Source organism: Branchiostoma floridae, chromosome 15, assembly GCF_000003815.2.
Source record: "Branchiostoma floridae strain S238N-H82 chromosome 15, Bfl_VNyyK, whole genome shotgun sequence".
Lineage (NCBI taxonomy): Eukaryota > Metazoa > Chordata > Leptocardii > Amphioxiformes > Branchiostomatidae > Branchiostoma > Branchiostoma floridae.
The window spans coordinates 520845-547913 of record NC_049993.1 but is presented as its reverse complement, the minus strand read 5'-3'; the positions used below and the strand labels follow the sequence as shown (position 1 = coordinate 547913).

At 41.3% G+C, this 27069-nt stretch overlaps 2 protein-coding genes across 6 annotated transcripts in view; one reads left to right on the top strand and one right to left on the bottom strand.

Annotated features, from left to right (window-relative positions):
* Positions 1-13576, top strand: part of LOC118431246 (cytochrome c-type heme lyase-like) — a 28820-nt gene extending 15244 nt beyond the window's left edge. For 4 of the 5 annotated variants that reach the window (XM_035842346.1, XM_035842348.1, XM_035842349.1 and 1 more), the window contains 5 exons: positions 169-320; positions 8359-8478; positions 9508-9594; positions 11137-11191; positions 11883-13576. In XM_035842346.1, coding sequence (XP_035698239.1) covers positions 169-320; positions 8359-8478; positions 9508-9594; positions 11137-11191; positions 11883-12098 — 630 coding nt within the window. In that variant the 3' untranslated portion in view covers positions 12099-13576. Of the gene's footprint in view, positions 1-168; positions 321-8358; positions 8479-8536; positions 8657-9507; positions 9595-11136; positions 11192-11882 lie in introns of all 5 variants that reach the window. The other variant, XM_035842347.1, reaches the window with a different exon arrangement.
* Positions 13551-25200, bottom strand: LOC118431245. Its single transcript, XM_035842345.1, has 5 exons — positions 24963-25200; positions 23386-23474; positions 21012-21115; positions 15691-15913; positions 13551-15458 (listed from the first exon to the last, which is right to left on the bottom strand). The coding sequence occupies exons 1-5, from the start codon at positions 25169-25171 to the stop codon at positions 15010-15012; spliced, it is 1074 nt and encodes a 357-aa protein (XP_035698238.1). The 5' UTR covers positions 25172-25200; the 3' UTR covers positions 13551-15009.
* Between the last annotated feature and the right edge of the window lie 1869 nt (positions 25201-27069).

Here is a 27069-nt window from a genome sequence, read left to right as displayed (position 1 = left end):
TTCCGGACCGGTCCAATAAGAAAAAACGGTTTTGTACCGGTACATCGTACCCAGCCCTAGTCTTGATGCAAAGGATTTATCATTATGGGTAAGGGGGTGAAGCCTGCCATCTGACAGTCTAATGTTGAGTTATGTACAGCTTGTAAGCAGTCGTGTTTCCCTCCTCAGATGCCACCTCCAAACCAACAGCCTGCTCCAGACCAACCGTTCCTCCTCCCCACAGAGAGAGTGGTATCTTCCATCCCGAAGGCTGGTGAGGATGGTGAGCGCTGGGTGTACCCCTCACCACAGATGTTCTGGAACGCCATGCTGAGGAAGGGGTAAGGATTCCTCATCTTGTATCTCTGTCATAGCTAAGCTCAGTTCACCAAACACACTTTCATTTTGGTGATGCTCTGTTGAACTTTTTTCATGTAATGGACTTAGTAACAATATTGAGGCCATTTGTAGGCAGCAGGATTTTCAATAACTTTGTTCTTGTTTGGTTTTTAAAAATGTACTATTTGCCACTCTCTGGAAACCCCCAAACTGATGTTATCCTGCTGAAAAAAAAGTGTTATAAAATCTAGTATGCCAAGAATGTTGGACAAATGACTAAACCACACAAAGTGGTAGATGGTATACTGAACAGTCTTCATTTTTGTTCTTTCACATCTTCTGGAATTGACATATCATAGTATTTTATTCTGCATATTTGCGAAAATGTTGTGTACGTTGTCTTGCTCATTTTGTAGTGGGATTTATAGTATTTAAAAAAAAAATTTTTTTTTTTGGAAGCGGACAAAAATTGATGTGCATGTGACACATGAGGATGTAATCCATGTGCAATATATTAGAATCAACACGGTCTAATGAGTATGAATGTTTTTGATATGATATATATTATGTAGTATTTTTTTCACAATTTTTCCCTATTTTTTTGTGGGTGAAGTTCGTTTCTTTTTTACATGATCTAAATTGTTTTGTTTTTTTTTGCCTGTTGCTTTTTTTATATCAAAAAATAATTTGCTCTTTTTCATTTTTCTTTATTTTTTTTAGATTTTTCCAAACTGAAGTGAGAGTTTGGGAGGTGTGTGCAGGATGTTTGCTGTGGTAGAATGAGCATATTATAGATGTGTCCTGTATACTGGTACATCAACTAGCTTGTTGTCACACCCCTTACAGTCCAAACTGGGCTGGCTTTAGTCTCTTGCTTAAGGTGCAAGCATGGAGTGCACGTATGTAATCGGAGAAAGCATTAAAGCTAGACAACATAACATATATTATATACCCCTTTGGCCCCACGATTATTCATATTCTTAGATTTATCATTTTTGGACAGTTTGCAAATCTTAAGGCTTTCAACTCTGAATTGTCCATATTTTGGCATCATGATCAGTGGTGGAGGGATTTTCTAGTATCAAAATATCACAACCATCAAGAATTGTTTTTAGAATGGGTTTATCTACAGATACAATGTATATACATCAACATCACTTCTTTGGATTGTTAGTGTTACCCAGTCTGGAGTGTTTAGAAAAATCATTTTGAATATTGTATTGAAACATCAACCTCAACCTGGGGATGAAGCCTTTTTCATCAGCTAGTAGTGCAATATGGCTTCCCTATGGCGTATTTAGCCAAGCACACCTACTTGTCTTGATAAATGTGCAGTATGTTGATTCTTGAAGGCCTAAAGAAGTATGTTCTAGGTTTTCTGGAAACCCCACTGTAGCGAAACACCAGAGGCAAATAGTACAGTGCCCTGGCTCCTGGGATTCAAACCCTGGCCCACAAGCTTACAAAAAAGCCCTAAATGCTAGGCTAAATGGGCCAGACCAGTTAGAGGCACTTGATCCCAACTGTTACACTACTCCCCCTTTTCTTTTTTAGATCCGTCCTTGAATATCCAAGTGCGATATGCAAATCACTGAAACACAAAAAGGAAGTAGTGCGGTTCCCTAGCTCCTGGGATTCGGACCAAGGTCTGCCAGCTCACAAAGCCAAACCACTAACCACTAGGCTAAAAGGTTTGCACCAGTTAGACTGGTCATTTGGTGGCACTTGAACCACACACTGCACCAAAAGCCTCATTTCCAGGATGGAAACTGACTTACACCTTCCTGGAAATTATACATGTCCTTCAAAATCCGGAGGTTTCATGCCTGCGAACGAAACATGTACAGTCCTTTACATGTCCTAGAATCTCTCGGAAACGAACCATTTCTGTGTGCAGGACGTGTAAAGGGCTTGAAATACCCTTACAGATTGCCTTGAAACAACCTTACACGACAGGACACGAGCCGTGCGTTGCATTGTGTGTTGGCGGAATATGCATACATTAGCGGCCAATTATCACCTAATTATCTTTCCCCGGTCTGCCTCACCCAGTGCATCCCTTTTGTCATGGAAAGTGGCGTAGAGAGTGTAACAGTGGTGTTCAAGTACCGTCTATCGTCCTTGCCCAATGGCACTAGTGCTTTTGCGGCGACAATGATAGCGTCCGTGATTTGTGATCTGCCGACCCCGGTTCGATTCCGGGTAGAGGGCATGTTGTTTCTTTCTGTTCTTACTCGCAGTGTAACAGTGGTGTTCAAGTACCGTCTATCGTCCTTGCCCAATGGCACTAGTGCTTTTGCGGCGACAATGATAGCGTTCGTGATTTGTGATCTGCCGACCCCGGTTCGATTCCGGGTAGAGGGCATGTTGTTTCTTTCTGTTCTTACTCGCCCCTCTGGTTGTTTCACTGGTTCCCATGCCGACCCTGTGAGTAACAGGCTAGCGGATGTGCCACACAGGGATGTCGAACTCGGAGATTCGAGGACGAATCTTGAAGAAAAGGGGGAGTAGTGGACGATAGACGGTACTTGAACACCACTGTTACAAGAGTACTGACGCCCCCCCCCCTCCCCCCAAAAAAACAGCCCTGTTCCGAAGACTGCAAGGGAGTCTAGGTGATACAGTTGTCGTTCCTAGATGAGGGTGGTTTCACTACCCAAACATGAGAGCCGTTTCGATATTCCTCCACATTATTTCCGTCGAAAGCAAAGTCAAATGCCGACTACAATATCATCGCTACAGTTGCATACGGAAGCTCCTTGATCCATGAAGCCATGGCAGAGAACTTTGGCTCGACGGCGGTCCTGTTATTAGTTGCAGCTGACGTCCTCCTGTTCCGCGATCTTGAGTAGAAACTCCTTGCTGTAAAATAATGACCACGGTTCCTCGGTACCATCAGATAACGCACCCTGGTATCTAGACACACTTGGACAGCAAGAACGCACATCCACCCGCAAAGACGCGGACTTCACAATACCAACTCAACTGAAGAATTTGAAAATTGTGACTGTCGCGTTGATTGGTCGAAGGGTTGACCCTATAATTGTGTGAGGAGATATTCTATTGGCTTTTTATTTGCATGGGCACGGACACAAAGAGCTGTGAACTACCGCTAGCTAGTACCAGCCATGCCTATTGTTACAATCACGTCAAGGAGGTTGTTTGAGTTGCCTGATTACCCGTATTTCACAGTAAAACAATACCTGCCTAGAAAGATGTGAAACATGCCGCTGTGATTATCAACAGCTTGAAACATCAGCAGAAATTTAACGTTCAACGTTCTCACTTATTTTGTACAATCAAGAACATAATCCGGGACAAAAATTTAGTACATTGAGTCAAGGCGATTATATCTTGACATAGATCATTTCACGTATATTGTGCGTCAACAGTAGCCAAAGTTACAGACGGTAACCAAGAAAATGGACAGTATTTTGTCCCGTGTTCTCTCCATTCTTTTGACAAAAAGCTGACCATAAATTAGAACGCAGTCGTATGTTTTCCCTATGCCCAACGTCGTATCAGTTCAACTTCCTCGTACTGACCAAGGAGCTTAAAAAAAGATTTCCTTGCACTGACGCGACAGGTACTCATGTATTTGCAGGTATAAGAACATTGTACATCACTAGTTTACGAATTTCCAAATAAAACTTCTTTGGTTATTTTAGTTTATTTTCCTAGCTCTTCATACAAAGGGGGTTGATCACGTAACTGATTATCGCGATACACACAGAAGTATAATACAGCAATTCAGATTTAAGTATATTGAAACAGAATCTCAGTGTGAGTGCAAAATAATTATAGAAGAAAATGATTCAATGAACGCTGGGCGTTTGTGGCCTTTGTCTGTGCTAGACAATGCAATACACATCCGGCTAACAAACTGCTGTTTATGTAATGAAAATAACGAGTTTGTGCAAGCAAGGAAGTTGAATCCTCCTTGGTTTAAGACATACTTTCCTATTCAGAAACCAAGATCTATCCCTAGCATATATTTTTTTCCGACATGTAGAAATGAATATGAATGGCCCGTTTGGGGCCCAGAGTTTAACTGCCTTCGGCGTTCAATACGTGCCGTTCAAACCGTAGGATTTCCAAATAAGTTGGAAATATCAGGCCAAACAAATCACAGCTTCATTAATTGTGATTGTTTTTTTTTAATTATTTTGTAGGCCTTTCTAAAAATGAGGATGCCGTTTCTTTTTATAACTGTTGTATTTTGCTCCACTTTGATCTTATCATACGATGTCACGGGTAGACATACCAACCATTCAATACCCCCTACACTCCCCCTTATTATCTTCGCCAGCGAAGATTATAAGATTGCTTACTTGGGTCTGTATGTAGGTCAACAGCATATAAGTCGAGAAATTGTGGATGGAACTTTTTGATTTTTTGTAGGTGTGTAGCGGTTGTCGAAAGGCATGCCTAGTTTGAAAATGGTTTACCTGGCGTTTTCCTACGGTACAGCAGCGACCTTTGTATTTTTTCGAGGTTTGTTTCGAGAAGCATAACTCAAAATGCAGCTGGGCGATTTCTACGATATTTGGCAGGTGTGTAGCGGTTGTGTAAAGGATTGTCATGTGCGAGAATGGTTTAGCTAGCTTTTACCTATGGTGCTGTAGCTGGCTTTGTATGTAATTGCGTTTGTCTGTTAACACGATAACTCGAGATGTTCTACATGGATGCTAATGATATTTTGTTGATAGGTAGGGGACACAGAAAGGAAGGTCAAGTTCGATAATGGGCCTCCTAGCGACTTGTTTTGGTACTGCAAGTGAGCGTCAAAGCTTGCGCCTAAATTTTCCAGAAGTGCCATGTTCATGATTTTTAAGTGGTGGATAGCTGTTGGGACTAGGAGTGAATGGTGTAATTTTGGGCCCCCTAGCAGCTTGTTTGGAACTGCAGTGGGTCTTATAGTTTGTAACTTTTAAAAAGGATAACTGCAGAGGGGATTGATGGATATTCTTTGCTTTTGGTAGGTAGGTACTTAGGGTGATTATCAACATAATGAGATGCTAATTATGTAAATTGCGATCTACTTAATATAATTACTTTGGGATTCTTATCATGGAGAGAAGCACATCCCTTACAAAAGTGGTGTGCAGTGCAACATGACACTGGCACCATTGTCACCCTAGTCCAGCACTAATGTGTGGACCATTAATCTTCATTTATCATGCAAGCCCTTCAGACAGAAGCAGAAGCCTGATCTCCTTTCCCTGACAAGGGCCAGTCACACCAAATTAACCCCCTGCCCTCAGTCTCCGGGTCTTAGCACAGACAAATCAAAGGTGGAGCAGAACTAATCGTCATGCCATGGCAGGGTGTTACACGCCCGCCCGTTTGAGGCATAAGACATGGTCACGTAAAAAAAGATTAAAACATCGCGGTGGGCCAAATCAGGCTGTCAAAGGTGCCAACGTAATCCTCATGAGTTGTTCGATCGCATACAGTTACGCTTAATGATTCAAATACTATTTCGGGATGAGATTTGAAGAGTCAAAGTTGGCCTTCAAACTGGCTCTTTTTGCCTGATTTTGGCCTCGATTTCACACTGCATGGGGGTTTCCGTGCAACCGATTACGACAATATCATATACTTCCGGGTTGTACGAGTGCGGTCATAGAACGCGGGTGGTATCGTATCTTGTCTCGGTTTGTGCTAGGTTGTAGAGGAGGATCTAAGTAAGGCTTATGAATATACTAATACTTGGAGATTAGCAATTACTATGCCTGTCAATCAGCTATTTTGTCTTTGCGGGGCTATGAATGGGGGGATCTGAGTAGCCTGACGTGATAGCCAGGCCAGGTAGACTGTGTAAAATACCTCTGACTTGACTCGCGATTGCAAAACTTTACTTGCTATTTTCATGAGATGGACACAAACATTCACCAAGGCGGGGCCGTAACAATCCTTACGTATGACCCTTAGGTAACCCTTAGATGACCTATTATCTAATATATAGGCCAGTCACTCAAAGTTTGTTTATTATTTCTTTTTTTACGAAAAGACTGCAATGTACATTTTGTAGAGTGAAATCTTATATAAAACTAAAGACCTAGCCTAACCTAGCCTAACTAAAGACCTTACATCCAGCTTTGCTATATTAACATCTCGTATTAAGCTGTATTTGGTGCTTATCCGGCCCATTATAGCCATAATTACATACATTAATCATTCAAAAACAACGACCTTCGATAAAGAATGTTTATTTGGCGAAGATGTGTGTTCGAGGAACTCTAGTTTTGTGTTTAAAATGTAAACCTCATTGCTTATTAACTGTCCAAGCATAGCCTAGGCTGGGTTGCAGGGGTAGTAGTTGCCATAAACAGTAATAACCCGCGACCCAAGCTTGGCTTTGAGAATAGGCGCCGCCAAGCCTTTGTCTGCCAATTTCCCTTACACGACTGGTGTAAGGGTCCTAGAAATTCCTGTACAAGCGCGAGTCCAGGTATGTAAGAAAAAAATAAGGACATTACACGCAGAACCAGGAAAGTCATGTACACAGCCAGGACACAGAACATTTCACAGGTGTGTAAGTCCCTTGAAACACCTGGAAATTAGAGTTTTCGTGTAGTGACACTGTTACAGTTGGAAAGGTTTTTATTACCTTTGCCAGAATGGCTAAAGGTTATGTTTTGGGCTTGTGAGTCTGTCTGTGTGTGTGTCTGTGTGTCTGTTAACAGCATAACTCAAGAAGTCTTGGATGGATCCCGATAATATTTGGTAGGTGGGTAGGGGTCGGGAAAACGAAGGTCAAGTTCGATAATGGGCCCCCTAGCGGCTTGCTAAGGTACTGCAGCAGAACCTCAATTTTTGATATCTCGTGTTCTGGACATGCTGTGATCATGATTTTTGAGTGGTAGATAGCCCTTGAGGCAGAGAGTAAGTGCTGTGAGTTTGGGCCCCCTAGCGGCTTTTTTGGAACTGCAGGCACCGGTTTCCTTTCAAACTTTGGATGAGAATAACTCTACAACGTGTTGACGGATCGTCATGATTTTTGGTATGTAGATAGAATGAGTGATGACTTACATAATGGTATACTAATTATGCAAATCAGCAGCTAATTTGCATAATTAATGAGGAAAAATTATAAATCCACTACATTCCATGATAGGACTTTCAAACTTGTCATATACATGTATGTAGCTGGGAAGGAGAGAAATGTCGACAGATATCAATTATGCAAATGATGACCTCATTTGCATAATTAATGAGAAAATATGAACATGTTGACGGATCATCATGTTTTTTTGTATGTAGGTAGCGTAAGTGAAGACCTACATAATGAGATAACAATTATGCAAATCAACAGCTAATTTGCATAATTAATGAGGATATTTTATAAATTCACTACAGTCCATGATAGGGCTTTAAAACTTGTCACATATGTAGCTGAGAAAGAGAGAAATGTCAATACATATTTATCATGCAAATGATGATCTCATTTGCATAATTAATGAGAAAATATTAACGTGTTGACGGATCGTCATGATTTTCGGCATGTAGATAGCCTAAATGAAGACTTATATAATGTGATACTTATTATGCAAGTTAACAGCTAATTTGCATTATTGATTAGGAAAAGTTCATAAATCCACTGCATTCCATTATAGTACTTTCATCAAAGTTGTCACATATGTAACTGAGAAAGAGGGAAGAGAGTAAGAGGTGTATTAAAAGACTTTGAAAGAGAATAAGTCAAGAATGGATCAAAGGATCATCATGATTTTTGGTATGCTGATAGCTTAAGTAATGCTTGATACAATTTGATATCAACTAATTGTAAATTGGGATCTAATTTGCATAATAAATGCCGAAATTTTATAAACCAACTCCAAGCATCTAATTATAAAGAAAATGAAATGAGTAACGCATTTGTCTACAGACATCATTCTACATAACAAACCTGGTTTATTTGGCAAAGGTATGTGTTCGTGGAACTCTAGTTTTTGAATGTGAGAACAAGGCAGTCCTATAAAACAGTGATGTACCAGTATATTTAGATGATGAAAACCCAGTTTGTTTGGATTGTAGGTGGAGATGGAAGGAAGATGCCCTGTCACCTGATGACATGAAGACCATTATCAGTATCCACAATGCTAACAATGAACAAGCTTGGGAAGAGGTGCTGAGATGGGAGGCGCTGCATGCCAGGTGGGTACATGTAGGTATGGGTGTACGTGGGGCGCTGAACTGTTGTGTCGTTTGTCAGTTGGCGCTGGAAGGATGACGCCCTCTCCCAGAAGGACATGAGGAACATTATCCATATCCATAATGGCAACAATGAGCAGGCTTGGCAGCAGGTGGTGCAGTGGGAGTCCATGCATGCCAAGTGAGTGGTGGAAGGTGGGGAGGGGGGCTGCTAGCATGGCTTGGGGTTATGGTTCGGATAGGTGATAATGCTAGTTCACCTTTATTCGCGGGATAGCCTATATCCGTTGTTTTTAAAAACAAGGTATTTAGGAATATCAAGTCGACAAAAGGAGGTTTCAAATTGCAATAGAAGTACTTTCAAAGCATTGCGTCTTGAAGCCACTGGCTGTCGACTTAATATCTCTAGATACACTTTACTAACGAATGTAGGTTGCCCCACGAATAAAGGTAAACTAGCATTATTAATGGGATTTGGGTGGTTGGTGTATAGAAGTTTGTTAGTTGGTAGCAGGACATATTTGTCACTGAATTGTAATTATTTGATGTATGGTATAAAAGTTGATTACAAAATGTAGGCTTGTTATTATATAAAGTGATGGTACACAGTTTGCCATAGAAATGGCATTGAATTATTTCCAAAACCTTTCCAATATCCGTCACAAAGGATACAATTTGTAAGTGCAAAGTGTCATAACTCTCACAAATTTTGGACTTTCGATCCCTCAGAAATGCTATTTTCCATCTGTTGAAAAGCAAATTTCAAACGAAAACAATGGAAATGCTGAGTTTTTTTGTACTTTTGACATATATATGATCCTGACAAGAATATATCGGATACCCTTAAACACTGTAAAAGGCATTCACTTATAAAACAAACTCCCTCAAGAGACATTAAAAGTCTGGCTGCAATGCTGCTTTACAACTACTCAATCAGTACAAAATTTGTTGAATCTAATTTAGAAGAAAAAAACATGATTTTTGAATGAAAACTTTACTACAAGTTCATGATATGTCTCTTACATTGTGCAGAGAGTGCCCTTGTGGCCCGAAGCTGGCCAAGTTTGGTGGGAAGGCCAAAGAGTTCTCCCCGAGAGCCAGGATGAGGAACTGGATGGGGTAAGTTTCCAGCAGTCCTTGCTTAAATTTGTATGAAAGTGTTCCCAACTGGCATAGTCTCTATACAATAACGTGAGTTACAAAATCATCCAAAATAGAAAAATCGTCAGTGTATTTTGCCGGAAGTCCCTGGTTGGAATTCCCCAATATGCCCAGATGTTATTCCCCTAGGAAAGGCACTTAACATGAATTTCCTCACTCCACTCAGGTGAAAATGAATACCTACATGTAGCTATATTAAGGGACGTCCCTCAGATAGGACGTTAAATGGAGGTCAGGTGTTAAAGAACAGCCACACCTTGAGAACCCACCACACTTTGGTGTTGTGTACAAGCTGCAATTAGTGACAAGTAGGGCTGGGTATCGGTACTGCGTACCGGTACAAAACCGTTTTTTCTTATTGGACCGGTCCAGAAAAATCGGACCTGAAAAAGTTAGGTGGACCGGATGTTGGACCGATTCGAAAATTAACAGATTATTTTATCAGGCATTCACACATTTTAGCGCTTGCAGATGGAAGAAAATAACAAGAGTGAAGTAGAGTAGAATTTAATAGTAATTTCTACCAAGTTTTACAGCCAATCGTACAGGTGCAGTTAGCGTTGTATGGTTTTAAAACGCCAGTGTAAGTCTAATACTGTAATTCACTTTATCTTCACGGTACCAAATTTTCCCGGTCTGAGAAAATTGAACTTGTTCTCGGAACTAAATGTTCACTGTCAAGGCAAGTGCGCATGAAAAAAGTCTGTGAATTATTTTTTATCGGTAATGATAAGTTCACGTTACAGTCGTCACCGTGAAAACCGTGAACATAACATTACAGTGAAAAAATCAGGAATTACAGTACTCCACCAAACAGATTTCTTTGTAGTGAAATGGACCATTGGTATGAGTCATACTGCATCAGGTCCAGGTTCAGGTCCGGACCTGGACCTAATCCTTTGGACCTGAACCGGACCTGGACCTGAATTTTCTGTACCGGTACCCAGCCCTAGTGACAAGGGTTCAAAATACTCCAGCCAGGTTTCCCTTGTAATCTCTAAACAGATCATTTTGTGGCATAAGACATAAAGCTAGACAAGAAGTTTTACAGGTTGGGGAGTTAAGCAGGCCAAGGAGTTTTACTTGCCACCCTTCGTCCTTGGCCTGCTACATTCTCAGACAGCTGTATGCTACTGTCTTCTGCCACCGTGAGATCTGCTTGAAGATATCCAGGTGGGCAACCTCAGCTACATGTAGGTCTCCCATGAACATGTCCAGACTACTCTTTGAAGGTCTAATGTGAAATGTGAAATGCAATACTTTTGACATTTTCAATTCTTTGATGGTTACTCAACATTGACTTTAGATAGCTAAATATTGTTCATGGTAAGAAAATGCACACAGATAATCAATTGAACGGCGAAACTAAGTTGTGCCGAACAAAATATGGTTATGTAGCACGACTGGGTGTTTCAAAACCTGCAGATCCTTGCAATCAGGCCCCTCCTAATGACAATAGCTATCCTGTTGTAGTGAAAGTTGCTTGCTTCACCTGTGCAGGTATGAGCTGCCCTTCGACCGCCATGACTGGATCGTTGACAGGTGTGGAAAGCAGGTAAGTTTTTTTCTTAAGGGTTCTGTCCTACTCGCGTCGATCGTTTTTTAAACCATTTTCGAAACAGAACAGGGGGCGGGGCTTATGATGTTCGGCTGAAACGGTGCATTGATCTGAAAGCTGGCATATTTTTCTACCGTATAGTAATCCCTTACTCATAGCAGGTAGTCACAAAATGTCTTTTTTTTACACATTACGTTTTACCAGAATGATAAAAGGAGATGATGGATAAATGTTGTGTTGTTTCCCCACCCCACAGGTCAGGTACATCATTGACTATTACGACTGTTGTTTCCCCACCCCACAGGTCAGGTACATCATTGACTATTACGACTGTTGTTTCCCCACCCCACAGGTCAGGTACATCATTGACTATTACGACTGTTGTTTCCCCACCCCACAGGTCAGGTACATCATTGACTATTACGACTGTGTTTTCCCCACCCCACAGGTCAGGTACATCATTGACTATTACGACTGTTGTTTCCCCACCCCACAGGTCAGGTACATCATTGACTATTACGACTGTTGTTTCCCCACCCCACAGGTCAGGTACATCATTGACTATTACGACTGTTGTTTCCCCACCCCACAGGTCAGGTACATCATTGACTATTACGACTGTTGTTTCCCCACCCCACAGGTCAGGTACATCATTGACTATTACGACTGTTGTTTCCCCACCCCACAGGTCAGGTACATCATTGACTATTACGATGGCGGGAGTGTGAAGGAAAACTTCCAGTTCACCATCCTGGACGTGCGCCCGGCGCTGGACTCGTTCGGGGCGGTGTGGGACCGGATGAAGGTGGCGTACTGGCGCTGGACCACCTCTCCACCAACCCACACCAACAAGGAGGAGCTCAAGCTGGCTAAAGACTTCCCAGAGGAGAGACAGAAAGTTTAGACTCCCATTTGTTTGAATATCAGAACAGTTACATTATGGTTGGTTGTGTCAAAATAAACAGTAGATGCCTTTATAGGTAAGAATTGGGACAAGAAGTACTGAACCAGTAGGACTAAGTACGGAACTTTGTATACATGTAGTTCACCTTAAACAGGATTTGGACAGTTTAAGTTGTTACAGGGATAGTATAAGTTGTTACAGGGATGGGTCTGGGTCCACCAAATGAACTTTCCATTGCAAGATATGGTTATGACATACAAAAAAATTCCTTCAAAGCCTGTTTACTTACTATTCGAACCCCAAGTCTTTACCTCTCTGCAAAGCTGGATTTATCAGGTTTGTTTTGTTTGAAATAGGGGAGGACATCTATGGTGTTATAAATGGAAATGACACTAGGGTTTCACCCCGTCCTAATGATTGGATCAGTCCAGCCAGTGAGCTGCCATTCAGGGGTCAGACACATGTCAAAGGTCACAAAGTTTGAAAATAAACATTCTTCTGGCCTCCCAACTTGAGGAAACTGGACCTTTTGATCAAAATTTGCCTAAGAAAAAAATATTTAAAAAAGTCAATATTTAGATAAAGGGTATGCACGGTGCACCCGACTGTGAACCCAAATGTTGGTCTGGCCCCCAGTGTGCAAGGACCATACCCGGAACATTAGCTTACAGGATGTTCTTCAAACTTGTAATGGACAGATGTGTACTTAAAAATCTAAACGTTTGATAAGTGTGTCAGGACAAGCAAAACTTATTTATAGTTATTTATGGGTACCTGGTATCTCTGAGTTAAATTCCTGAGATAACTTAGCCTGGGTACCATCCGGATAGTAGTTTGCTCCGATGTTTATCATACACTGTATACAGTCCCTTCTCACTACGACTATTATCATACATTATATACTATTAGTCGCTTCTCTGCTGTTCCATCTGGAATCTTTACCTCCATAACATTTGGAATCATCCAAATTTTGGATGAGGGCTCTGATAGGTCTCTGCACATGTGCAAATTAAGGAATGAGTTCAAGCACCAGAAATGCCCTCCGTTCGCTTGCAGGAGGGCCTGTTGTCATCAACAACAAGAGCTCTGGAACCCATTTCTTAGGTCGCTCATCAACTGAGGTCACCACCAAAAGATTTGAATAAAAAATTATTATAAAGTTATTACCGGATAGTCATTGTGCCCAGGCTAGAGATTAATGTATTTCACAAGTTTAAGATTGTTGTGATATTTTTCATAGTGCGTGAAAGTTATGCTGTTTCAAAGTTTGCAACAATATCTATGTTCTAAAGAATTGAGAAGCAGAGCAAAATCTTCCGGAAGTGGACATTTCTACATTATATTTTACCATTCAGTATGTAAACATTGAAGATGGGAAGAAAGCGCTGAATATCAAGTATGGGGGAAAACATAACTGTACATGGAAAATACAATGTGCTATGGAAGGGAATGTACACTTCATTAAATTCAGTAAATCAGTTGCTGATACTACAACAGGAGTCTTTACTTCACACAATAAATATACAAGTGAAACACGATATGCAGAAAACTGATGACAATATTTTCTAGTATAGGAGCCACTCCTGCAATAGGACAAGTTATCATACAAAATCCCAGTCTACAGCTTCTATATCACACGGTAGAGCACTAATAAACCATGTACAACTCAAATTCTGGTGCATTATTATACAGTATGAAGTATTCGGTCTGACAGTTACTAAATTATACCAAATTTCAAGTAATTTTGGTAATTTCTTTGCAGGCAACACCAACATCAGGTGAGAGAGAAGTAAAAAAAATGAGCTGCAACATTAGGTGTGCAGGTCAACTTGCCCTGCTGAAAGTCAAATACACATTTCTCTCACATGCAATGTAGAAAGGAAATCCTGATCAAACATTTATTTCATGATCCACATAGCTCTTATCACATGCAGCTCACCCTTGTTTTCCCCATTACTTGCCAACTGATTTTGAAAAGGATGTCCAATGAAAATAATAACCAGACAGTGATTTGAAACTTTGGTTGGATATTGATATATCATCATCATTCATTGATATATATACACTAGGGGTGGGTACCGGTACAGAAAATTCAGGTCCGGTTCAGGTCCAGTGGATCAGGTGCAGGTCCGGACCTGAACCTGGACCTGATTCAGTATAATACCTATGGTCCATTTCACTACAAAGAAATCTGTCTGGTGGAGTACATGTATTAGACTCACACTGGTGTTTTAAAATCTTACAATGCTAACTGCACCTGTACGATTGACGGTAGAACTAGGTAGAAATGACTCTACTTCGCCCTTGTTATTACCTTCCACCTGCAAGCGCAAAAACATGTGAATGTCTGATGAAATAGTCTGTTAATTTTCTGATAGGTCCAATATCCGGTCTGAAAATATTTTTTTCAGGTCCGTTTTTTCTGGACTGGTCCAATAAGAAAAACCGGTTTCGTACCGGACCCAGCCCTACTATACATCCCTAATTAGATACACTGTACATGTAATTGGTGATGCTCAGAACTTAATGATCACCCCTTGTACAATGTCTTTAGACCCTAGTGGCACACAGTGGTACCCTGACTGAGTGTTGTGATTCTTGTATTGATCACCTGGTGCTGGAGAATATTAATCTTTACCTTCAGGCTCACCTGCCAGAAATCAGTGGGATTGAAGGTTCTGTCTAGCATAAACATTAAAACGTTTTCTTGTTTCATAGATAACAATACTGTGATAGTACAAGACTTAGTATATTATTAGGTAGGTAGTTCCATTTTGTTAGGAGTAACAATTGACCTGGACAAAACAATCAAAGATAACATTACACCAGTAAGTTCTAATACTATACCATTTATGAAATTATAAAACTTGAAAGTACGGTATTGTTGCAGTTTTCATGGTTAACATTTGCTCTAGAATTCATCTTTTACAACCTTTGTTGTGAATTTCAGGCCACCTTCTTTCTTGGCCTTCTGAACTGGGGGTAGAAAATTGACCTGGAACCTTTTCTTCTCTACTTCCAGCAGATCTCTCATCTCCACGATCCCTCGCTTCCCTGCCATGTTCTCTCCTGGCAGTGTGTGGCGGTACTGCTTGTTAACCGCAAACAGAAACTTCACCACGTTCATGTAGTCAACATCACCCATTCGATCTTCATCGTAAAGAACCGCTTCAAATGTCATTGAATCTGTCATTTCCTTCTTCTTAGAAACCAGCACGGCAATTGTGGGGAGATCGAAGTCTTTGAGTGGTTGGCCAAATATGGCGAGGTCCTTGTCTGATGGGTTGATCATGGTGCGGAAGTTGAAGAAAGCGTAGTAGCGATTTGCCATGGCCTTGAACATGCAGGACGGATGCTCATCTGAAAGTTTGATGCATGTGTGTTATATTTAATTTTGTAATTTCATGGATTTGGTCACAATTTCCAAAATGATTTATTGAGAAACACCATGTGTAAGTGTAGCTTAACCTGGTAATAATAGTATCACAAATAGAATGTTTTACATGAATTGTCAAAACAAGAATGTATAAGCAGACAAATATCACAGCAAACAGGTTACCCTGATGTCATTGCTGTTGTCTGAGGCACAAACCTGTGATAAGGACGGCTGGAAACCTTGTAGGAGTCGATGCGTATGACTGGTAGATGAAATCCTGTAGGCCAGCATCATCCACACCTGCCAGGGTGTCGGGGATGCTGCCACAGGCCTGAAGCCTGGCGTCCAGCGGGCTGTCCACCTCGGTCCACGGTTTGTCTGAGCCTGTGTCTCCAGACTGGTACACCCGGGCTGCAGGCATCTTCACCATGTCATATTCCTGCATGGTTCAGAAAAACACATTCACTTCTAATATCAGAATGAAAGCTCATCTGTGTTGGTAAATTCCATAGTGAAAAAGTTTAAATTTTGTTCCACACAATAAGAAGACCATTAATATTCAGTAGAGAACTCCAACCTTCGTCAGATGGATGACTTGATGTTGTGATCTTGGGTAATGAACAGGATTGGTTTGTGAGGGGTGTTGATGAGGCCATTTACATTAGGGCGCTTCACCCTCCCCAAACTGTGACGGTAGCAGGTTCCGTCTTTCTGCCATTTATGATTCGCTTTTGCCTGACGTCATCCAACGACTTCCGCAACATCACAACAGCGAGTCATCCATCTGACGAAGGTCGGAGTTCACGACCAAAAATTTATGGTGAGTCTTCTTATTGTGTTGGAACAAAGTTTAAACTTTTTCACTACACATTCACTTCTAATGGACTCCAGGAGGTACTTTCGATCTGTACAGGACATTCTGGAAGGCCTCAGGTCCCAATCAGATGGTATAACTTGGATGCCAGACTTCGCTCCCTTACCCAGACTGCTTTGCAGCCATTGCAGTCTTATAAGTGAAAACAGCACAGAGAATGTATGGAAGTGCTGCATGAATGTGTATATTGGGAATCTCAGTAGTGCATGCACACAACAAGACAAGAATGATTACTCTACCACTCTTAAAGTCATGATTATTCTTCCATCACAAATTTGATGGTCTTGTTGGGATATGGATGACATGAAAATAGTTACATGACCTAGTACTTTACTTTTGTTCAAGAAGGATGTTTCCTGACTTCATTGGCATGTATTTATGACGGACAGTGAAAAACATCTTATGCACACTTCTGGTACAAGGTTGTAACATACCAGTAACTAATATATCTACTACAAGTTGGGATGACAAGGAAGTCTAATCCAGTAAGTATGCAAAAAGACCACTATATGAACTAATCATAACAGTTACTTTTAAATAGCTGTGTCCATTTTTGATGCATCACTAACAGCAAAAGACAGTCAATCTGGATGGTTGAACTGAAAGCCTCATTGATGTTGCCTTATTACAGAGATCAATCAGACAATATCAGATAGTTTGATCACCTGTCTGCAATAAACCCAACAGGAGGAAATGCTGTCCCAGCCGGCTTTATCTCTCAACAGATCCTCCTGCATCCCTCCTTACATGAATAATTCAGCTGCTGAATCCCACATTTAGTCCTGTAAGGCTACAGGTGGGGATCACTGGGTGCTTTGTCTGGCCCCGGGATAAATATTTCATGTGGCTTTTACATTATTAGTTGGAGTCCATAAACCTTCTGTTCTCTAGGTTCACAATTGTCATTTGAGTATTTTATGCTTTGTTTGCAAAAGTTGCTGCATTTTGCTGTTGAAATGTTTTTTTTAGTTGACTGTAGGCTACACTGTATACAAAGTTCAGGTTGTTCATTTATGTTCCAGGTTTTTGCACGTGACCTCTTCACCTCAAAACAGAACAAGAGTTCGTAGACCTCAGGCCTGCATGAAATGTATTGGGTTTCTGTAGACCTATTGTGTATTTTTGCCTTTTTGTCTGTGGTACGTGGTTGGAAAAATGAGCTTTTTACCGTGTTGGTTGTGCACCATGCAAAAGTCTGACTCTGAAATTCCATTTTCTGAATTTGTAAGTTTGGACATGGATGAACATTACTTATTTTGGATTTCTTAAGTATGTAACCAACCACAGTACTTTGAAGTTGTTGAGACGCTACCTTTTTTTTGTCTCAGATGGCCCATGCACATGTAGTTACTCTGTCACATGATATACTAATATCTTCCTATTTCAATGTACTGACCTAATGCAGCTGCTAAGTCTCCTTGGTTTGTGTTCTTCCAATGATATTCATTAAAGATTTATTTCTGGGGTGTTATTCACTTGACATCGGAATGTTACTCGCATAATTTGACCAATGATACTTTTATCTGTAGTTCCATAGACATTAGACAACATGAATAGTGGTAGCCCCCATGCAGCAGCAACAGTTAGTCCCCAGGGTGGTATGATATTTTCATTCAATCCATCCAACCCAAACCTAAATCTCCTGTAGTATCTAAGCCAAATTTAACAGCACAATTTACTATGAAAAATGTCCTTGTCAATCCCATTTATAGATGGCAAGCTGCTGGCAATGGAAGCTTTGAAAAGTTCAGAAGCTGTTGTAGTCAGAGCAAACACCCAGCAAACATCCCCGCAAACCAATGAGCAGTTGCTTAGAAGGGGAATTTCATCATATATTTGCCGCGACAAAATGCAACAAACGATACTGAATTCAAAACAGAACAAAGCTAAGCCTCCACCACTTAACCCTGCCTGTACCATAGATTAAGCAGGCCCAAAAACCAAGCGAATATGACTAGCCCAAAACAACAAATTACCTGTATACAGTATGGAAATGGCATTACCAAAGAAACAAAAAGAAACACAGGACAAATCATACACATACCTTTCTCTTATGCCCACACTCTATACAGTTCTCCTCCACATTAGAAAATTGCATCTTCTTCTGTTTAAGTTCAAGTTCAACCATGATTGCCAACAGGGTAAAGGAACTTGTACCGGAACTTAAAACTCAGTACTATACAGCTCTAGAAACACCACAAAGAGTAATAAGCAAACTCCAATTATACCTGACCAACAGATATATAATCTGGCACACTCCCGTCATCTGGCAAACTGTCAGTGCCACTAAGTAACCTGATACATTGAAGGTGGCCCAGGCCAGATGATGGTTCTACACCCAACCATAATCTGTTTTTAAAACCAAGCAGATATTGGGAGGATGCCCCAACCACACTAAAACAGGGTCAACCTATACAGTATCAAGTTCAAGCACTAGGAGGCCCAAAATCAAACCTGACCACCAGGACACCACAAACAACTCACGTACCAAATGGCAACACAATGGCACCTTGCGTTCCGGAGATACAGCGCACGCCCCGTGCCCGCACAAAAGGTAACCTAAAATGTCAAGTTCAAGCACCAAGGGCGCCAAAATCAAAATTGAGCATTATTCAGCCACCGCCGACACATGTGTCAAATATCATCGCGCCAGCACCAGCCGTTCAGAAGATATAACTCTGGAAACACCCCTCCCGGACACAAAATTCGACCTGCCGGGTCAAGTTCAAACGCGACAAGGCCCAAAGTCAATCCTAGGCAACAGGCAACAACCCCCCACCCATGCACCAAAAATCGTCGCAATCGCGCGTATCGTTCCGGACACACAGCGCCAAAAGTGCCCCAAAAACAACAAAAATGCCACCTTCAATGTCAAGGTCAAGCGCCAGGAGGCCCAAAATCACACCTGAGTGTCAGGCTACCACCCCCAACCCACGTACCAAAAATCGTCGTGCTCGCACCATCCGTTCACGAGATACAGCGCCCTACATCCCCGGCTACCGAAAAGTTTCCACCAGCATCAAAACCATACCTGCATACATGCAGGTAACCACTAAATTCCTTCCGCCCGACTACCTCCTTGTCTTTGTGTACATACTATACATTGCACAATATGGTGTGTTGGAGCACCCTTGCCTAGTCTCTAACTTACCATCAGAACCACAATATCATACATATTCTACATGTCCTACATAGTAGTATACATATAATACCATTCAAGTAGTCATTACAGGTGAGACGAAGGGTACACAATAGAAACTCTATCACCATAGAGACAAGACAAACGTGTTTGTCTACCTGTCTGGCTGGACACACCTTTCCAGTCCAGTTAGTCCGAGGTATGACACAGGTATTGGACTGTAGGCTTGCATGCACACTGACTCAAGGGTAGTGTTCCATGCTTGCCATAAAGGAATTGCAGCATGACTGACAACAGAAAGGCTTGGTTGACAAAGCTTCAATAGTTCCATGACAGAAGCTCATACTACTGAAAAGCTACCAGTTGAATGGTGTGGATTTTACAGAAACACTCCCAGGGGGTGGACTAGATATGAACATGAAAGGGAAATAATATCCTTTGGGTTTGACTAAATGCAGTTTGTCTAAAAAAGTTCTCCAATGAAGGAATGTCATGTTTGCTGGTAGATCTTGCTCCAAGAAAGAGTGGGAGTTTTGACTTGTGGGGTCCCCCAAGGCACCCTGTTTGGACCCATCCTATTTAATAATCTGCCATCCAGTCGGGATATAAGTTCATGACAAAAACTCAGTAAACTTTAATGTGTACTTTCTATCACTGCAACTAATATGTCTTATTTCTTCACTGCACTTATGTTTTAATTTCCAACTACCAGAAGACCAGCCAATGAGTCAACAATTAGAAGAGTTAAAACATCTTTTTTCAAAATTTTTACATACTCATCCTTTCAAAATCAATGGTCATGGATTTGAACCCCTAGACGGTCCCATCTGTGCCCTTGAGAAAGGCACTTCACAGTACAGTGTACCGGTACAAAACCGTTTTTTCTAATTGGACCGGTCCAGAAAAACCGGACCTGAAAAAGTCAGGTGGGCCAGATGTTGGACTAATTAGAAAAGTAACAGATTATTTGATCAGGAATTCACACATTTTGGTACTTGCAGGTGGAAGACAATGACAAGAGTGAAGTACATGTGTAGAGTAGAGTTTATAGTAATTTCTACCAAGTTTTACAGTCAATGGTACACGTGCAGTTAGCGTTTAATGATTTTAAGATGCCAGTGTAAGTCTAATACTCAGTAGTGAAATGGACCATTGGTATGAGTCATACTGAATCAGGTTCAGGTCCGGACCTGGACCTGAATTTTCTGTACTGGTACCCACCCCTACACTACACCTATTTCCTCACTCCACAGGGGAAAAGGAGTACCCACATGCACATGTCACTTTGGTTAGGGATGTCAGCTTTCAAATGGGACCTAATTCAAAGTCAGACACCAAAATCTCCCTGGCTCAACCTGAGGTAAGTGGAGGAGGACAATTGCACTTTCTCAATTGGCACTGTCACTTGCCCAAGGCCAATAGACTTGCCTAACAGTCTGTATCTTACATGTACCAGGACAGCACTGAGGTTTTTATTATCTAACACTATATTGTACATGTGCCAGGTGTACTGAAGTTATTTACCATGGTCTGAAGTAAGTCTTTTTCCTCCCTCCTGTCAATCATCCCCACCCAGACCACGCCCCTCAGGGCTACTGCCATCTTCTTCCATTCCAGTGTTAAGGTGCCTATAGAAAAACAAGCAGAGGTGATGAAGAAGTTCCATACGTTATAGGCTCAGCATATACCTCCAAACAGTCCTACATAATTTTTGGCATGGTTTATAATGTCCCCTCAGTCAATAATGTGTGTGGATTTCATGTATTCAAATCCACCTATTAGTACTAGCAATCCTTCCTGTACACTATAGGCCATGTTGATTGGATTACCTGTACATGGATGACGTCCTCTGAGGGCCACAAAAATTATGCAAGCTTTCAATTAAAAAAAAGTTTAATAAAAGATATACTATTAAAAGCTTAATAATATGATAATGATATAATATAGTATGATACCATGTAATTTAATAAAAGACAGAACCAATACTCCTTGTTCTCTAATATTTTGGCTCAATCTGGAGACTTTGGGGGTTAGCGAGAACAAGTAGGGTAGTCGCTTTCACCTTTTGGTCAAAATTTGTTAGTACAGTTGTTAAGTTGAAAGAACAGATTTGAGCTGTTTGATCCTATATGGTTAAATACAAAAATGTACACTGTCAGTAGAAAACTGGGGTCAAAGGTGAGGTTTCTTTCACAGAGCAAGGACGTTACACCTGATGTAACGTCCTTGCACAGAGCATTAATTAGCTTTCCTCAGAGTTTGAGCTGGATAACACTGTTTTCTTTGAATTAAATAGTGATAAAGAAGACCCTTGTGAATTTCTATTGAAGAAGAATTTTTGAGATTGAAATTGGGGCTACAGTCAAACCTGTCTATAGTGGCCACTTAAGGGACTGGCCAAATATGGCCGCTATAGACAGGTGGCCAGTATAGAGGAATGGCCACCTGTATAGAGAAAATGCTGATCATAACTTGAAAGTTCAGCTGTGTTTGTAGAAGTCATTCTGGAAAAGTTAAAACTGCATTTCAACTTTTCCAATAAATGCTGATCAATTGATCATAAGCAATAAGGTTTTCACGATTTCAGTTCCCATTGATCTTTATTCACTTATTAAACATTGCACAGTCGGTAAATTCACGGACAACCTAAGATATGAATTCAAGGTATGCGTATCTTTCGCCGCCAAAATGACCCGGTTGGGAACTTAAAATCTTCCAGACTACGATTTCAAACCTGGAGCAAGGTGACATACGGGCGCTGTATGGTCACAAGGTGAGTGTTTCTGGAGGTTAATGTTTACAGGAATTGTTAAATGGTTAACTTAAGTCAATGGGAAAAATCCAAGGGATTGAGAAAACATGACCACAGTGACAAGGTGGCAGTTTGATATGCATGCAAAGATGGTCGCTAATACAGGTTTGACTGCAGTATTTTAAGGAAGCCTTGTTTCAGTGTAATATGTTATTATAAACATGCTTTCCTATGGACGGGTCTAACTGTGGTATCTGCCCTATATGATATATCCATAATAAGAAACACCTTCAAACCAGACTTTCTCTATCACTGATGTGCATTCAGCAATTGGCATTAAGGGCTCCTTCTGTCGAGCACTTTTGCACTGGAGAGAAGTCTGCTGGAAGATGGCAGTCTTACCTGTATGGAAGATGGCAGTCTTACCTGTATGGAAGATGACAGCCTTACCTGTATGGAAGATGGCAGTCTTACCTGTATGGAAGATGACAGCCTTACCTGTATGGAAGATGGCAGCCTTACCTGTATGGAAGATGGCAGTCTTACCTGTATGGAAGATGGCAGTCTTACCTGTATGGAAGATGGCAGTCTTACCTGTATGGAAGATGACAGCCTTACCTGTATGGAAGATGGCAGTCTTACCTGTATGGAAGATGGCAGCCTTACCTGTATGGAAGATGGCAGCCTTACCTGTATGGAAGATGGCAGCCTTACCTGTATGGAAGATGGCAGCCTTACCTGTATGGAAGATGGCAGTCTTACCTGTATGGAAGATGGCAGTCTTACCTGTATGGAAGATGACAGTCTTACCTGTATGGAAGATGGCAGCCTTACCTGTATGGAAGATGGCAGCCTTACCTGTATGGAAGATGGCAGTCTTACCTGTATGGAAGATGGCAGTCTTACCTGTATGGAAGATGGCAGTCTTACCTGTATGGAAGATGACAGCCTTACCTGTATGGAAGATGGCAGTCTTACCTGTATGGAAGATGGCAGCCTTACCTGTATGGAAGATGGCAGCCTTACCTGTATGGAAGATGGCAGTCTTACCTGTATGGAAGATGGCAGTCTTACCTGTATGGAAGATGACAGCCTTACCTGTATGGAAGATGACAGCCTTACCTGTATGGAAGATGACAGCCTTACCTGTATGGAAGATGACAATCCACGCCTCCTCACTCCCCAGCACTTCTGTGGTGAAGTTGGACTGAGTCAGGGGGAAGATGTCCTGATATCTGTTCAAAAATCATCAAATAGCACTGTGTGGTCACTTATATTTCAATGGATCCTCTTAAGGAAAGTTCTAAAGCAAACTAACTTTAACAAAGGCTTTATCTTTTAATTAGTTTGTGCAAATTTAAAGAATTCAAAATTTCTTTTTAAGTTATATCATGAGTTCATGATTTCATAAGTTTTGAAAACTGAAATAGAGAACTTAGTGAAAAAAAATAACAAATGATAATCTTGATGCAATTACTACAAAAGGGTCTGCATGGGGGATCCTAGCAATACGGTAAAAGCAGTGTTTAAACTAACATTTGCTAAATGAAAAACAAACTGATGTATTCCAGCCTTGTTTCATTAAGCAAACAAACAAACAAACAAACAAAGCAGTCAGTCCGTGTTATGTACGTTGAAGACTAAATATTCAATCTTCAAATCTTTGATACATTAAAGGGAAAATGTCAAGTAAAGGTCCAATACTCTGACAGCGCCCATTTTCCACCATAACCGGGTCTTCAGTTAATTGCGTGGTAACCTAAATATGACCTCCTTTGTTTGGCCAAACTGCCTGTGAGTATATGGTATTGTTCTCAACATCAAGCACAAGCATTGTTTCTTTCTCCCGTAATGTTGCTGTTAATTTGTTTGCAGTCCCTTAGAAATTCAAACAAGTAACGTTGAATAGATATCAGTTTAGTTTGCTTGTAGGTGGCTTGACAATGCGCTTAAAGTACATGCTCTTGGCGTAATGGCTGTAATTTGTCTGTATTCTGTTAGAGAGATACATGAGAGGCTGGCCATTTGTGTGGTTATGAATGGGGGGATCTTGGTGGCCTGCTGTGATAGCCAGGCCAGCTAGACAGGCCAGGGGCAAAGCCCAGCTCTTTCATCAAACCAGTTTTGCCTGGACAACCCATGAATGCAATGAAACAGTCGATGAAAATTGTTCCCAAAATCTTTTACAATAACAAATCAAATTATCATTAACTGTTGCCAGTCCTCCTAAATTTACCATAAAGCATTGGCAAGATCTGGCCATGCAGATTAGAGTAGAGTACCAAACATTTAAGGCAAGTTGAAAATGTAGACTTCACCCCCTAAACCCATGTTATAATATGGCAATGCAAACCTTTCAAAGACAAAAGTTAGTAGGAAAGTGGATGCATGGCAATTCTGCATGTAGTTTCTTGGGATTGCAAAAACAATGACAGGTACTCGTACATACATAATTTCTAGGCACTCAATGTTACATGATCTTACATCTGCACACTTGTTGCAAATTACCTTACTGGGTAACTTAGTGCGTGTTAGGGCTAAGGACTTTGCAAGTAAGCATGACTCTAATGCGATGATATACTATTCGGTAAGACTTGTTCAAACACGGAAAAGATGCTCAGTGTTTCTCTCCATGGAGGTCCAGACTCCTGGATTACTGAACTAGACAGACCGGTATAAATTGTACCACCACTTGTTACACCACACCCATTTTAGTATTTTACCTCTCGTGTTCTTCCAGTTCGATTTCTTGTTGCCCAGTCTCTCTGCAACACAAAAACAACGCCAAAGAAATATAGATCAGTCGGTAGATAATATTCCCCATAGATCTCATTATCATTTTAGTAGTACGTAAGGTTTGATGCATTTGTGGCAAAGTTTGGCGCGCAAACAGGTGGATGTCAGAGGTCAGAGATGAGAGGTCAATCCACATCCGGGTACTTTGTGAAGGCTCTCGTTCCCCGATCCCGTGACACCTGAGCACATATTATTTTTCCGCTGAATTCCTGCCCGGCACGCATCATGAAATTTGTATAAAGGTGAGGCGTACACAAAAGAAGCTGTGTGCGCACCCGATTGGCTGTGTCCAAGCGTCTGAGTTTCCCTTTACCTGTGTGATCGCGCCTACCTGGGTTCGTGCCTGTCGTCCCGCCATCTTGCTTCCTCTTCCTCCCCTGGGCGCCACGCACCAAGTCCGCCTCCAGTCAACCTGCCCCGCGCCTCCGCACCTAGCATGGACGGGTCAGTCTTTTTCCTCACATTTACCTCAGCTTACTCCTAGATTCGTGTTGGGCTGACTTGGGAGGGCACCACGAAGGATCTGGGCCCTATAAAGGGGCGGATTCTTGGGGTAAAAGTGTGAAAAGTTTGTTTGTTTTACGTCTTGGCGAGGTATGGCCAACGTGCTTGTGCTTATGGCGGGAAAAAGGTAGGTCGTATTTTGCTCCCGTGTAGCAAAAGGTCGGAAATTTCCTTCTTGCTGGAAAAGAGAAGCTTTTTGACGCTCTACAGTATGATTTGGTGTGGTTACTTTTCTCGTAGTTCATCCAAACTCTTAGATACGACTAGACACCAAGGCACGAGACAGGGTGAAACGAGAAGACACAAAACGTTTGTTGTGCAGTTTTTTTAGCGATTCTAATCATTCTGTTTTCTCTCTTATTCTACAGTTTGTCTGGAGACATTACGACTGGAACGAAGGTTGGTACTTCTGTTGATTTAGACTATCCCAGGGCCATGTACACGGGTGTCTTTGGTGAAGTAGCTCGGATCATTCATAGTTACATCTTCAGTGTGTGTACAGTGTCTGGATTTGTTTCTCGTGTTAGACAACTTGTCTGCTGTACGCTTACTACTTTTACTGCAGCAAGGAACGATTTACCGCAAGGAACTATAGCAACAAGTATTATTTACAACCACAATAACACTAAAACTAGATCACTTTTATTGTCTTAGGGACGTAATCCATTTTTTTAGATGGACATGAGTTCAGAATCAGAGGGTTTCCTGGTTAAATCTGATTCTAAAGTAAAGGATTATAATGTGTTTCTCCCGACTACGATTTTGACTTAACACTTCGTTATATATATATATCTACAAATGTAAGTTCTCACTTGTGCCACTAGTTTAGTTGACCTTCGCCTGTAGTGGGTTGTTTGTACTTGGGTGATTCATGGCTGTTTGAACACCCTGTACAAAAACACGCCAAATTACTGGAAAGAATGCCAGGTGTGTTGTTGTCTAAGGACCAAACAACTGGGAAATTCGTGGAATACCCCAAATGGGTTTTTCTTATTTCCCATTTTGTTATTTAAGTTAGAGTTAAAGCCCAGCATACAGTAGTGAGAAAATGTGAACATGGGCTGTCAACTGTTTGCAGTGGCAAAGATATGAGCCTGTTTTCCCATTACAGAGCTGCTGTTTGAAAAGCCCAATGCAAACATTTGTTTTGTTCCCTCCCGACCCGACCTTGTCAGACCTTCCCAGCAACATTAGGATAGTCCTTCTGCACAACTTCTCATGACAGAAGTGTCGGACCTTCCTTGCAATGGTTGTGGATTATATTTTGCCTGGATATTTTTGTTGACACCAAGTCATGGGATGGGGTTATAAAAGGCAATTGTAATGACTTGTGAGCCCGGAGTTCAAATCTACCTGCACGTAGACACAAAGTGTTTGCATGTCACAGGATGCCACATTGGCTGATCAGCAATGTTTGTCACCTAAGCTTGATGTTGTTCCTAGCTAATATTTGCACTTCTCCGAGGAGGGAATTCAAACACAGGCATCAGTGACACCGGTGAGCACTGAAAACATAATTGAGAACATCCA

Bases quoted from the DNA above. Each gene is read 5' to 3' on its own strand.
- LOC118431245 (XM_035842345.1), bottom strand. From the start codon at position 25,171: ATGTGGATTGACCTCTCATCTCTGACCTCTGACATCCACCTGTTTGCG. The intron at 21,116-23,385 runs GTAAGGCTGTCA...GTTTTTCTATAG, and splicing joins GATTGTCATCTTCCATACAG to GCACCTTAACACTGGAATGG. The intron at 15,914-21,011 runs GTAAATAACTTC...TGAACCATGCAG, and splicing joins AAGACTTACTTCAGACCATG to GAATATGACATGGTGAAGAT.